This window comes from Argiope bruennichi, chromosome 7 (genome assembly GCF_947563725.1).
Source record: "Argiope bruennichi chromosome 7, qqArgBrue1.1, whole genome shotgun sequence".
NCBI lineage: Eukaryota > Metazoa > Arthropoda > Arachnida > Araneae > Araneidae > Argiope > Argiope bruennichi.
In genome coordinates this window covers 117,844,717-117,859,313 of record NC_079157.1, presented here as the reverse complement: position 1 = coordinate 117,859,313, position 14,597 = coordinate 117,844,717, and the positions used below count along the sequence as shown (strand labels likewise).

Sequence of the window (14,597 nt, the reverse complement as noted above, 5' to 3'; positions counted from 1 at the left end):
TAATTTTCAACAATGGAACAAAATACGGTATGATATAGCTGACGAAACAATGAAAACGGTTTGAACTTCAATACAAAAGTGTAATCTGTTTTTGAAAATCAGGAAAAAAGTTATTTTACAAAACTAACAAAATTCAGCAAAATTTCGTACAGCTATTAAATTTGCATCATTAAAGAATTTTTAAATTTTGGAATAAGGTAAAATTTATTTTTGTGCAGTAATATTTTTGGAAGTTATCATGGAAAAACATCGAAATTCAACTTCATTTTTATTTAATCAAAATTCTTATTAATTAAAAAAATCGTTCAAAATGCACATATCCATCTTCCAAAGTATACATGATTGGTATTTTGTAGTCGGAAGTCAAATGGTCTGGTTTATATAATGCCAACACATATACACACATAGTCACCTTTATTAATAGTATAGATTACAGTATGTTCTGATATGTTGTGATATATTTATAAAATAGAAAATATATTTTAAAAAATTGATCGCCAGGAAATTTCGTGTCATATCGTGGAAATTCGTGATACTTTCAAAAATATTTTTATTGTAGTGAATTCGTAAGAAGTCCAAATCACATAACTATCATTATTGGGCATGCATTTAAAATACATCATCATAAATAACATCAAGTAACATATTATTTTACTCTAGTAGATTAATTTAGATGCTATTTTTGTCTTTCAAGACGTGATGTTCCAAAATAAAGTTCAAACATTAGACATGATTCATGTAGACAAAGGTTACTCATTTTGCCTTGATGTTTTGGTAGATTTTGTTTATTTTGATGCTTAATACCCTAATAAAGATTTAAAATTATGACGGAATTTTAGGATTATTGCGATTTTGCTGTCTCTATAAAATTCAAAGTATTTTTTCATCAAAATTCATGGTGACTCATAATAAGCCGAAATTTTCTTCGTGCAGATAATAACATTATTGAAACATAATGTATAAACTTATTCAGAGCGCTCAGTAAGGAAGTTTATGGAATCTAGGGCCTATAAATTTAGAATGTATCTACTTTTAATTAAATTTTTAATCAAAAATGAATCGAAATTTTAATGTTTTTCGTCAAAAATTTAGGAGCATGTTATTGCAGAGAAACCGTTTTTTCATTACTTTAAAATTTTAAAAAATATACCTTTTCACAGATACAAATTTTCAATCTTCTACACTGTTTTCTCTAATTTTATTACTTTTTCAAAATATTTATTAAATATTTTCAGCAATACTTGTTTAAATTATTGCATTTATACGATATCAAATAAGTTTTGTATGCACGCTGTTATTTATTGTATGATTATGAATAAATTTTAAAAAATATAATATGAAAATAAGGGAATCAAACCTAAAACATTATGCTTCTGAGTTTTAATTTTTTTTTTTTTTTTGATATATGTATTTCAACATGTTTTGGCAATTAGTTCTGTATGTTATATTCTGATTTTAAAACCAAATTCATAAAATTATCTTTCAATGATAGTAATTGTACTTTAATACTGAATTTTTTTTCTGCTTAATACATTTAAAAAATTAGTTTGGAACACAAAATTGTAACAGTGTTTTTTTCTTTGTATAACGGAGTGCGGCAAAATAGCTAGACTGTAAATAATCACTTTGAATATTTTAATAACTATCATATGACAAAATAAGTTAAGATTTTCGATTTATTACTAACTAACTACTTTGAACTAACAGATACAATCAAGCCAGACGAAGGCAAGTTAGACGAATGAATTTTAAAAATTAGGCTCATGTTCCAAATCTCAGAACCGATTCCTTTGTATTTTTTAAAACTTTCCAACAATAATTCGATAAATCTAAATTATACTTGAAAATAATGTCGCGATATTCTTTAGTAATAAAAAAAAGTAAAAAAACCCGGCATATTTGATGATATATAAATTATTTATACTTTTTTAATTTAAAAAAAAAGTTTTTAAGTTACAACTGTGATAATTTACTTTTTATTTTCTGACGTTTCTTCAATTATTCTGAATTTTATTTTATTTAAATCTCTAACATTAATGATATCAACTCATAAACCGTAGAAATTAAGAAAAGATTTTTCGATTGTGTATAAAAAAAAAGCTTACATTGTCTTATTTTCTGAAATTACACATATCGACTGTACGAAGGAATTCTTAGTTGAACTGTTGCCAAATTAGAAAAGAAATAAAGAAGAAGTTAATTCTTGGCTGGCTGTTAACGTAATCCCGTGCAACTACAGTTCTTTTAATAACGTCCGGGATCTTCTAGTTATTTGATGACGACACTAAACTGTCACGTGTTTAAACACATTTTGATTGTGATGAATGGTTTCCGAACTTGTACCTACGGAAGCATATTTTTGTTTCCTTAAGTGTACGCCCACTTTTTTTCAGTTGTGAATACTTTTGCTCTTATGAAGGTATTGCGTTACTTTACTTTCATATGATGCATGGACGATGCAATATGTGTTTCTCAATAATTTCTTCGCTATTTTTACTGTTGGAAAATTATGTACAAATCTGCTCTTGTTTTTAATAGCGATTTTTAAAATGATCAGATATTTCGAATTTCAAACGACTGACAACGGCTGAATGGAATATTATACAAGATCTACAAAATAAATAAATAAAATAAAAAAAATTAAGATAAACAGAAACATGGAGTTGATTATTAAAAAAATTTCAAAAAGTGAAAAAGGAAAATATGAATCTCTAATAGAAAAGGCTCATAAAATCTGTAATGCTGGTCGGAATTAAAATAGGAGTTAGCCGCCATTTGTACCAAAATCTAATATTTTTAGTACAATAAATTAAAATTTTGGATTAGATTATTAATTTAGATGCATTATCTTCATTCATATGAAGTAAAATTTTCATATATGAAACAAGATCTATTCTTAATTCAGAATGATAAATTATAGAATCTCTGAACATAAAATGCTAATTCTTCTTTAGTTAACTTGGAACTTTAAAATTCACTCTGAATTGGAAGTTATGTAGTTGAATTTTATCTTTTCGGGAACTTTGACAGCTTCATCTTTTCAGCATATTTTCTAAAATAATTAAATTAAAAAATATTTAAAAAGTTTAACATCATATTTTGAAAAAGCACATCAATTATCTCATTACGTTTTCTAAATGCGGTGTTTAATTTGTGTACCTTCCATATTTCTCGTATGTTTCTTTTTTTTTTTTTTAAATATTTGTATTCCCGTTTATAATGTTAACTGTGCAGCTATGAAATTTATTCCATTCCTCTAATTACTCCTTTTTTCTTTAAATTAAATATCCACAAGTCATAAACTTTATTAATGGCTGAAATTCCGCATGGTAGTTGTGTTCGTGTTTTTCGCATTTGCTGTTAAATACAGTATTTAAGCATTATGAAAGTAATAACAAGAACTCTATTTTTGTTCTTTAATGCGATCGACCTTCATAAATCCAACCTGTACATTTAACGATGCGCTGAGGACCTGCTGAACTACATATTTCTTCTGCATTCATTTTAGTTATCGTGTCAATGAACCTTTTTTCTTAGACACGTCTGCTAATTAATGCTTGCGCTCTTCAAGATAAAGCGACCGGAAGAGTTGAAAGGAGAGAATACCGCTTTTTTTCTTCTCCTATTGTGTGTTGGTGCATGTAGTTAAAGTCACAGTTTAAAAATAGGCCGATTCGTATCTGTTGTCGGGGAATGAAATAAAAACAATTCTTTTAAAGTTTTAAGTGGCTCTAGGTACGATGCGATTTTATAGGCCTTATTAACCCTTAGCAGACCGACCATTTTAATCGGTTGCGTAATTCTGTATAATAAAGTATTAAAAATATAGAAAAAAAACTGATCACTTTAAATCTTAATTTTTGCTTTAAATATTTTATTAAAATTAATTAACTAATTTTAAATTTTTTGAAAAAAAATTCTTAATTAAATCTTTGTTTACATAAATACTTTACTTTTTAGTCAAAAATGTAATTACCAAATCATTTTGTATTTAATTAAATAATTCAAAATTAATTAAAAAAAGGAAAATACAAATATTTTTAATATATGACATTGTACAGCATAAGATTTTTAAAAAGTTGAATTGTAACTATAAATAAATTAGAATTATTAACTAGGGGTCAAAAAAAAAAAAAAGTAGTGTAATCTTGATTTTTAAGTCTTTGCACTCGGATGGCTTCTCTCGCGCAACATTCAAGACGGTGCATCATTTCGACGTTTTATTTATTTACTTTTAGATATGTTTGATTGTTAAAAATATCTACAGAAGAGTAAGAAGATGTAGATTACTTTTACGGTTAAAATTCAACTTAAAACAATTATCTATATTTATTTTCGAATCAATAAACAAGTCCTTGTATTAAATGAATAATCGATATTATGCATCAAATTACTTTTCTGAAAGCAAGCGATTAAGCGATTTATTTTAGCTGCGAATATTCTGTTTTTTGACATGTATCTACTAATTTATAAGAAGATTTTTAAAATTTTTGTTTCAACGACTTAACTGACTTAATTTAACTTTTTTGAATTTCTACATCTTTACGTGTTTTTAGAAAACAATCTCACTTATAGATAATTGCTGAAAAAATTTAATTTTCGAAAAGTATGTCAGTTTTACAGTAGTATGGTAAACCTAGTGCGTAAAAGATGCCAAAAATTCCTACGCATCAATCTTCCCAAACTAGTCATTTCATGTTTACGTTTTTTTCGTCATATCTGGTCAATTACAAGAGATTCTAAACTACTACGCATTGCATGTAGGCTGAAGTCCGAGGTCACATTCTGCAACAACCGTGCTTCTTAAGATTGGAACCAGTGTAGGCCGCCTATGTAGGTTGATACCTTCGTCTTCCTGTCCGCATATCATTTCCGGCGAGGAATCACAATGGACACCTGCCCTGATGTTATGAATACGAGAGATATGAAGTAACAATAACTCGTTCACATTCTAATGGTAGTGGTTGTTTGATGGTTGAAATATAAACCGCACGGGAGAAGGAGATTGTTTCACGTGTTCGACGTGATGCATTAGCGTTCTATTGACAATTTCCGTGTTTTTTTGTTCTTTTGTAAATAAGGGTGCCGTGAATTGCGTCTTTGTCTTTTAACTAATAGGAGTGAACTTAAATACCTTTTTTTCAAAAATTTTTTAAAGTCGTTATATAGGTAATTTCTTAAAAGTTTTTAAATATTTGTGTAAATTGTTTTAAATATTTAATTTAATTGTAAGCAACCCCCTACAACATAATTTTTATTATAAATAAAATATCAAGGTCTTTAATAGCATGGAACATATTATTTGGAACTTAAGAAGCCCCGACAGGATTTCACGGAATCTCTGCTTTTGTAATAGTAATATCATATTATTTGATAATGTTAGAAATTTTAAGGGTAATTTGAAAAATGCGGAAAGTTAAACTATAATTTCATAAATTAATTTCATGCATAATATTAAAAATTCTACAATAGAGTTTAGTTTAGTTACATTAACGTCCCGTTTTAAAGCAACACTAAGGCTACTTTGGAGCGGACCTCGTCATTTTGAGCCACGGTCAGATGACGAAGAGGACATCTGAGCTGGTGCTCTCCTGTCCAAACTTCCACACCGCACTGGTGCGAGGATGTTTGGCCCTGACGGATTTAGCGTGCGCTAGGCCCGCATACACGACGGTTCTTCGATGGAATCGGGTTTCGAGCCTGAAACCCTCCGGTTCCTACGCCAAGACTTTACCAACAGTCTCTTCTAAAAAAAGAGAAATAAATTGTAACCTACCACACAATAATAAGCATTTTATATATGCAAACACATGGACAATTTTCTGTTTTTCCAGGCATCCATCTTGACCTTATATCATCTTATGTATTTGTCTGTAGTAAGTTTCCAAAAGGAAATAATATTGTCTTGCCGTCCAAAATTGAGGAGTGAACTTTATAGAAGTGGATTCAAAGCTGTAATGTGTCTCAGAATGTTTTAATTCATACAGTACCATGAGAAAACTGATGGGACTTTGTAAGTCCTTTTAATGAATAAAGTGCTAATAGTGAAATAATCCATAGTTCATTATCTACTTCTTTCTTGAATAAGAAGATTGAATTACCAAGCGTATACTGATAATTTAAGCTAAAGCAAGTTTCTTATTTTTTCATATTTTCTCCCTCATTAAAACTATAACAAGAAATTATTGAACCATTAAAAAAAAAATGACATCGAGATTTTGAGGAATCTTTAAATTTGAAATGTCATCGAATCTAAAATTATTATTTTTTTCTGTATTAAATTATTCTGTATTATTGTTTCGGTATTAAATTATTCTGTATTATTGTTTCGGTATTTATTTTTTATATTATTTCTTGAAACTATTTTTTTTTTTACTGTGCATTTATTTGTCATTAAAAAGGCCCAAAATTAAAGCAAGGTTTGAATTTGCCACCATTCGTGCGGTAAAGCGTTGGCAACCCTATTAAAAGAACCCATTTGACAGCTGATAGTTTAGGGTTAGTAAAAATACACGATAAATGTACGAGAAAATACGCGAGCATTACACGATAGGACAATGTGTTAACGCAAGAATTAAAATAAAAAACACATTTTTTTCCCTTTAATTTGTTATGTTTTTATTGAATCGTAAAATACACAGGATAGGGTTATGTGTTGAATAACATACAGGGCAAATGGCTTCCAAGGCTTTTCTGGCACATACGCAATCTTTTGTCAAAATTTTCCACGATCATTTTGCATAAATGTGGCTGAATTTTCTTGATGATAATTATAAATTTTTAAAAAATGTATTGTAAATCTCGTATTGTAATTAGATTTAAATATCTTTCAAATATTCCAGGTGTTTTAATTTTTGAAGAAATTAAATAGAATTAATAATAAAGATTTCTATTAAATATAAAAAGAAAATTTCGTATGCATTTTATATTTCGAGTTTTTTTTTAGACAGTTAAATGCCAATTTTAGTTTAAAAAACATAAAATGCCTATGAAAATTCAGTACGTATGCATAAAAATATTTCCGAAAAATTTGCATTTAATTGGAATTACAAAATGATGCACAGTCCCTCCCCCCCAAGTAAATTTATACTAGGCAATAAGGAGAAAATGATAGAAAAAACTAAAAATTAAATCACCTGGAAAATTTCGAAATGTTTAAAAAAATTATAAATTTTAATTTTTTAAAAATAATATATTTCGTTTTAAAAAGCTTTTTTAAAAAGAAATTTGATGTATTTAGATTTTATTATATATGCATAAAAAATTTCACAACCCTAAGTGAACAATTCGCAAAAGTGCCTATTAGAGTCCATCGTCCCCTTAAATAGCATATTCCGTTCTTAAAATGGTGTATTAAGAAGCTGGGATCTTTAACATGAATTTATACAAAAAATTATTACAAATATTTCTAACTCTGTCCTTTTTAGCTCATGTTAAAGAAAATATTGTAAGCACTTTTTTCTTTCTTGTAATATAATAAGTATACAAAGAGGAAATATTTTAGTAATTAGGGAACCACAAACTGGCTACTCCGACCCACTGGAAGGCACACGGAAAAACTTGAATGATCAGAATGTCGCAACAGTAACACTGGCTGGAGCTGTTGTTGAGACCTAAGGGCTATCACCGGTAACGGTACAACTCTTCTCTTGGGAAATGTCCCGTCATCGATGGGAGGAGCCAGACCCCCCCCCCTCTTTTTGTGCATCCACAAGGGTGGGGAGAACCAACCACCATGCCAGAATCTTCTCATCCTCAATTATGAGGTACTCCCCTCGTGGAAATTATTAATTGGGGGGAAAAAACGGCCCCTAGAGTGTATGAAATATTTTTCTAATTGAAAATCAATTTTCTTCGACCATTGCTTAAAAACAATTGTTCAAATCATGTTTTCATCCTACTTTTCAATAACATCTATGTATGACGTTTCAATCAAGTGACTTTTTGTGCACTCATTTCCTTACAAAGCAGACACCTCTTTCTTTCTTTCAAGTTCACAAAAGGTTATCAGCTACTCAGTCATGCATGCGAAAATCCGAAATACACGGTTTTGTCTTGCCTAATAGATTTTCTTGTACGGCGTTTGTGGCTCGCGGGTATTTACTTCCTCAAATTGCTTGTTTATGAGCATTATTCTGCTTATTTATATGAAATTATGTGGTGAAAATGTATAGGATAAAATTTCTTTCCAGCAGTGTCCTTTGTTCGAGGATGAATTTTAAAAAAATCACTTTTTATTTGAAAAATTTCATTTCCTCACTCTTTTTTTTTTTTTAAGCAATGGATAGTTGAAATATTACATAACAATTTTTAATATTTCATGAATTGGTATCATTTTACATCCTTTTCTCGTACTTTTGGCTTGAAAATTGAAAATCGTGAATCTGTGAAGTTTGCTACACATCATGGAGCTGATGCTCAGAACTTAAAAAATAATTTTTTCTGTTTAATTTTGCGGTAATTTTTCGATAGTATAATTTTAGTTCTATGATTAGTAATTTAAATATTTTATATCTTATTGATTTTTAAGCTTTGCTGTATCATTTTCTGAATATATTAGTATCCTTCTTTACCGGCAACATTATTAAAAAGAAATATCGAAAGTAATCGAAATTATTTGACATTTTATGATCTTATAATATATTTGATTAGTTTTTTTAAAATCTAAATTAGCTATTAATTAGCTATATTGCCGCAAGTTAATCGTACTATATATGGTTGTTCGATAAAGAAAAAATAAATAAACAAAAATACTGGTCGAAGCTAGTTATTTAAAAGAATTAAATAAAGAAAAAATAAATAAATAAACAAAAATATGGGTCGAAGCTAGTTATTTAAAAAAATTAAATAAATTGGTTTACTTTTATAATCCATCTTTTTATGTATATATAGGTAATGATGTCTTTTTAATTTAAATCCAAATTAATTTCCTAATTTTTGTCTTAATTTTGCTCATATGAACTTCATTCTTAAATGCTCTCTTATATCCTCATCTAATTCCCACTTCTTATTTAATTAATTCTACACGCGCTCTAGAGAACTGTGAATTCAGCAGGTTCTCACGCTCTAAGCGAAGGGATAAAAATCATTAATGCTTACAACGTTTTTTTATAGATATATAAGATTTCCTTTTCTAAATCGACACGTGGTAAAAATATCCCGATCAAAATCTCATATTAAAGTCACTGAAGGAAAAATTTTTCTATTCGATATTTTTCTATTCTAGTTTTCTTCTATTCGGCCACGCAACTGCTAAAATATATTTACACATACCCACACAGAAGATTTTTCGTGTGACAAAAAGACATCCCTCTCTTGCCTCAAATTAACCAACGGCGTATTTTTTTTCTTTACTAATTAGGAAAACCAATTTGTAAAGAATGAAAGATTGGATTGCCCTTAAGAAATTAGATATAAGCGCACTATGTCAAACAGTGCAACATTTAGGTTAGTGGGCGTCACATGAGCACTTGTGTTTTTATGCAATGTGAAGTCACATGAAAGAGTACCAATTATTGTAGATGAAGTTTATTACTCTAAATGTACAATTTTAAATAAAAAGAGCATAAAAGTTTCAAGGACAACATTGTTTCTTTCGACTGTGTTTATTTCGTTTACTTTTTTTTTTTTTTTTTTAATGAAGCATTTAAACTTGTAATGACTACTTGGACATTTTAGAGAACGGAAAAGACAATTTAGACCATTTTTTTATCTTAAGGGGAAAAATTCAATTTTAACTCTCTTAATTTTTACTCTCTGTATAAAGTTAAACTCTATGCACTCAGAAAAGAGTCATTCGATGCAAAATAATTCACCTAATGTGAGGACTTGTGTATTGCTCTGAAAATTAAATGTATATATATATATAATTGTTTTAGTTGAATTTCCCCTAAAAATTAATCGATATCTTCTTACCACTTTATAAATGCTCAAAATTAAAAAATAAATAAACAAAAGTATGAAACGTCGGGAATGGTGCCTGTGAGGTGCAAAGGGAAATGCACTCTACTTTCCTTTAATGAATTTCACATACATTTTGTAGAGACGAGTGACGCAATGAATGGAAAGAATTTTGAAATAATTTTTTCATTCTAATTTCACTGTAATTTGAAGGCTACCCCTGGAAGATATGATAAATGAACTACAGTTCGATCCCGACACCATCCACGATCCACTGTGTGAGAATAGAATGGATCAAAAGTTTTCATTAGTGTAGAATGTTTGAGAAAGTATATCTTTTTAAGTGCTGTCCTCTTCTTTGGCATGGTTGAATGGCTTCTTGCTGCTTCTGAATGCGATTTTGATCACCCCTTATTGGGCTTTTTTTAATCCATTCAAATCAATTTATAAAATAGAATATGTGGAATAGTGTGGAATAATAGAAACACAATTTCTTAGTTTTTCAACGCAAAAAGAATTAATCTGTCGATTCAAATTTATATTTATTAAACTCGTATACTTATTTATTCAATTTTAGTTTTATTGGACGTGAAAAGTATTATCATACTCTCGACAAAATTTGCTTGCTAAGTTTTCTGACAAGTTTCAATAAATATACGAGTTAATAGTTTTGGAATAGAAGTAAAAAAATTAAACCAATAAAATGTGTACTTTAATTTTCCTAACATTCACTTTTAAATGGAGGTCACTTCTTTCAAGACCATTTTATTCTAGCCTACATTTTTATGTATGAAGGATTTTGTATTTTATACTAAATTACAAATTCATGGGAGAGAGGTATTTCACTCTCTTAAGAAGCGTGTTTTTAAAAAAAATCCGAGTGATGAGATTTTTAACGTTCTGAACGTCTATTCATTTTAGTTATAATTAGTTAAACGTTCTGTAATGAAGTTACGTGATAGTCATTTTTGAAACAGACTTCATAATTTTGATTTGTGCTCAGACTAATAAGTTGAAGTTGTAGTCATCATCACCGTTCCCAAACTTCTGCACTACGCTAACTTTAGGATGTTTGACCTACAGTGGCAGATTTAACGTGTCTTAACAAATAACGTGTCTGAACAAAATCTCCCCACACTAACGGAATTGGGAGAGGGAAGGGGGATGATCATGGCTCAATACCGAGATCTTCTAATTTTGATACTGAGTATCTACTACTCGATCACCAGCTTACACAATATGCGTCAAATGAAAAATAAGTAATTATTTAAAATTCTTTGATGTTAAGAATTTTTATGTATTTTTCAGTATATTTGAGCTGATTTTCTTGCTTTTTTTTTTTTGCTCATCCCAATGAGATAAAATATATAATATACATGTTAATATTAAAGCATTTTTCAGTGAGCACGTATATAGTAAAAAGAATTTATTTATTTGTGAGTTTTGAAATCTAAGTTTAAAATCACCATCATTGGTTGCTTCATTCTGATTTAAAATCTTCAAAAAGTTTTTAGAAATATATTTTTATTTTAATGTTTAGTTCCCTTAAATAAAAATGATAAAAAAAAAGGAAGAAAAAAGAGAAATTCTCAGGTATGGGAAAATAGCTGAACAGTTGTTAAGGTTGAAACTAGTATCGAAAATTGAGACTTTAAAATGATTGATTGATTGGATTATAAAAGTTTTCTACACGTTTACTTACGATGATTTGAATTCTAAAATATATGTTTGTATTTTTTAAAATATACAAAGACTATAGAAGAGGATCTGTTAATTTTTAATTATTGATTTGATTCAAAAGTTATGTTCTTCCTAATTATCTATTATTTATTTTGCAATTGATCTGCTAAATAACTGCAACCGAGTTTAAGAATGTGCGGAAAATCTAAACCGAAGCCAAATTGTTTTATTGCTCTTGGAAACTTGTGGGACTAAATTAAGTTATGCTTTCGAACGAGTTCAGTATATTTTATTTGCAACTTTAATTTTTTTGCTGAGCTTTATAAAATTAATTTTCGCAATGCTAGCTGTTAATAATTCTCCTCAGCCACATAGGCCTTTCAGCAAGTGGGCCAAATGGGAAGTATTTAAAGTTGCTGAAAAAGATTCCCAAGAAGAGTATGTATATAATTTAACAGTAATTTTGATTTTTTTTATAAATCTGATGTTGCAAATTTGATTTTCTGGTGGATTCTAAATTAATTTTTATTTGTATGAAATAAAAATATGGTTGAGATTACTTTTAATTAATTAGAACTATTAGGTGTAATAAAGTGATGCATGTTCGCGGTGATTTATATTATGAAGAATCGACTAATTTTTATAAATTTCTGTGGAATCTGAAGCCGTTTGTGTTTATAAATGCTTTGAATGATAGCTTTTTATAACAAATGGAATAAACTATGATGAAAATACATCGTTAATTCTGTGTTGATATATAGAACTTTCTTTTTCGAACTTTTTCTTCTGTGCTTCTTATTCTTCTTCCTTTAAATTCTTCCTTTGCACATTTCATCAAATAACTCATTTTAAGTTAGTGGTGCATTGTATGACCTTTTCATAAAGTACTTCTGTTTTCATGATTTTTTTAGCTTTTTGGAATTTAAAGCACTTTATTAGGTATCCTTTGTAGCATTGTAGGATAATGTGCTGTCATATATTTTGTTTGGGTATAATAAATAATTAGAATCTTTTAATGTAACAATTTTTTTTTTAAATTCAAGATAACGAAGATAATTTTCTTTTACTTTAAAAATCATTGTAAAATCTTTCTGATAAATATTGGATAATACTGATTGCAAAAATTATGATGTGGTGAAAAAAAATTAGAAATGACTGTATAATGGTTATTGGGGACTAGTTTAACTGGATATGATAACTGATTTAAATTTTTTTTCCATAAACATAGCATTCAAGGCAATATCACTTTGATTTATTGAAGTTTTTGTACTCATAATAAAAAATACTTAGTATTTCTCTGTTAATTAACTGAAGCACCATTTTATCAATATTCTAAAAAACAGTGATGTTACTTTTAAAATAGCAATTTTGCAGTTACATTGTTTTTACTGTGAATAATATATTTTAACATTATATTCTGTATCTTATTTTCATTTTTTTTTTTTTTACCATGGTGTTTAAATATGACATCTATTATCAAGAGCATTTGCTCATAGTCTGTGCTTATTAGAATAACTGGTTGGGTTTGCAAGACAAATTTCCCAGTCATATCAAACTTTCTTTATAAAACTGTTCTGCTCATAGTCTGTGTTTATTCGAATAACTGGTTGGTTTTGCAAGACAAATTTCCCAGTCATATCAAACTTTCTTTATAAAACCGTTCTGCTCATAGTCTGTGCTTATTAGAATAACTGGTTGGTTTTGCAAGACAAATTTCCCAGGCGTATCAAACTTTCTTTATGAAACCATTCTGCTTATAGTCTGTGTGCTTATTTGAATAACTGGTTGGTTTTGCAAGACAAATTTCCCAGGCGTATCAAACTTTCTTTATAAAACCATTCAGATTGTTAATGTTATTCATATAAGATGCTTTATAGTTTAAAATTGAATATAATTGGTCATGTTTATTTTTAAAAGCTTGTGAAGTAACGACAAGCATTGTTTTTTTATTGATGCTATAGTGCTTTCTTAAAGGTTCTTTCACTTATCATTAGTATTTTTACTTTTTTTTTAGGAAGAGAGAAATGGTTTCTTTTAATCATGATGAATATGAATATGTCTCATTTTTCCTTATTATGTAAACCCTGTGTGTATTTTATAATTAAAAGTAAGCAGAGTTTTTTATGAGGTTTGATTTTCAGCATATCAATGTATTTAAATTTGTTTCATTATAGGGATAAAAATCGTCCACCATCGCCTACGATTCGAATTTCGAGCTCAGAACCTTTCGACGACGAAACCTCGATCATGACCGGTAGACAAGATAATGCCCCTGTTGCTACTGTCAAAGCAGAAAGTATCCACAAAGATCTGCAGAACTTTCAGGTAGCTTATTTCAGATTTTTAATTAAGATATGATAGAAATTTTTTAATGCATATTTACGAAATATTGATGAAAAATTTATAATAGCTATTATTTAATATTTTTTTTCATTTAAAAATGAAGTATCATTTGTTCTATGATCTCAAGGCAAAGCAATTTGAAATTTTTTATTCAAGAAATAATTTTTTTTCAATGTTTTTATATTAAAAAAAAAGTGTATCTGTAATTTGTTGTTAAATGTTTTATGTAAGCACACATAATTTCCTCAAATCTTTTTAATATCTGAAGAAAATATTGCTGAACTTTTCTAGGTTGTATAATTAATTGGGATTGTTCATTTTATTTCATCCATATCTTCTTTATCCTTTGTTTTCAGGGGCGAGATAATATTCTTCGGTCACAAGATATGAAGCCATCTAAGCGTTCTGTTACTTCTTCAAAGTCTTCCCGACCTCCAATGGAAATTTACAGCCCTAGAAGTATAAATGATTCTATTTGTTCCATCCTAATTAATTATTGGATAGACTTCATTGCTGAATATCATCTTTTATAATACTAAATTATTTATTAAATTTTTTTGAGCATTTGCATATTTTTTCATATAAAATTTAACATTAATATAAAATATGAGATCTTTTAATGATGAATTTTTTACTTATATATTTTATTTCAGTTTTAACACTTTTGTGGTTTA

General features: G+C 28.4%; 1 protein-coding gene across 2 annotated transcripts in view; it reads left to right on the top strand.

The window, feature by feature from the left end:
* LOC129975254 (MIF4G domain-containing protein A-like) overlaps positions 1–14,597 on the top strand; it is a 43,592-nt gene that overhangs the window by 17,436 nt on the left and 11,559 nt on the right. For both annotated transcript variants that reach the window (XM_056088298.1, XM_056088297.1), the window contains exons 2-3: positions 13,755–13,905; positions 14,280–14,382. In XM_056088298.1, coding sequence (XP_055944273.1) covers positions 13,828–13,905; positions 14,280–14,382 — 181 coding nt within the window. In that variant the 5' untranslated portion in view covers positions 13,755–13,827. The remainder of the gene's footprint in view (positions 1–13,754; positions 13,906–14,279; positions 14,383–14,597) is intronic.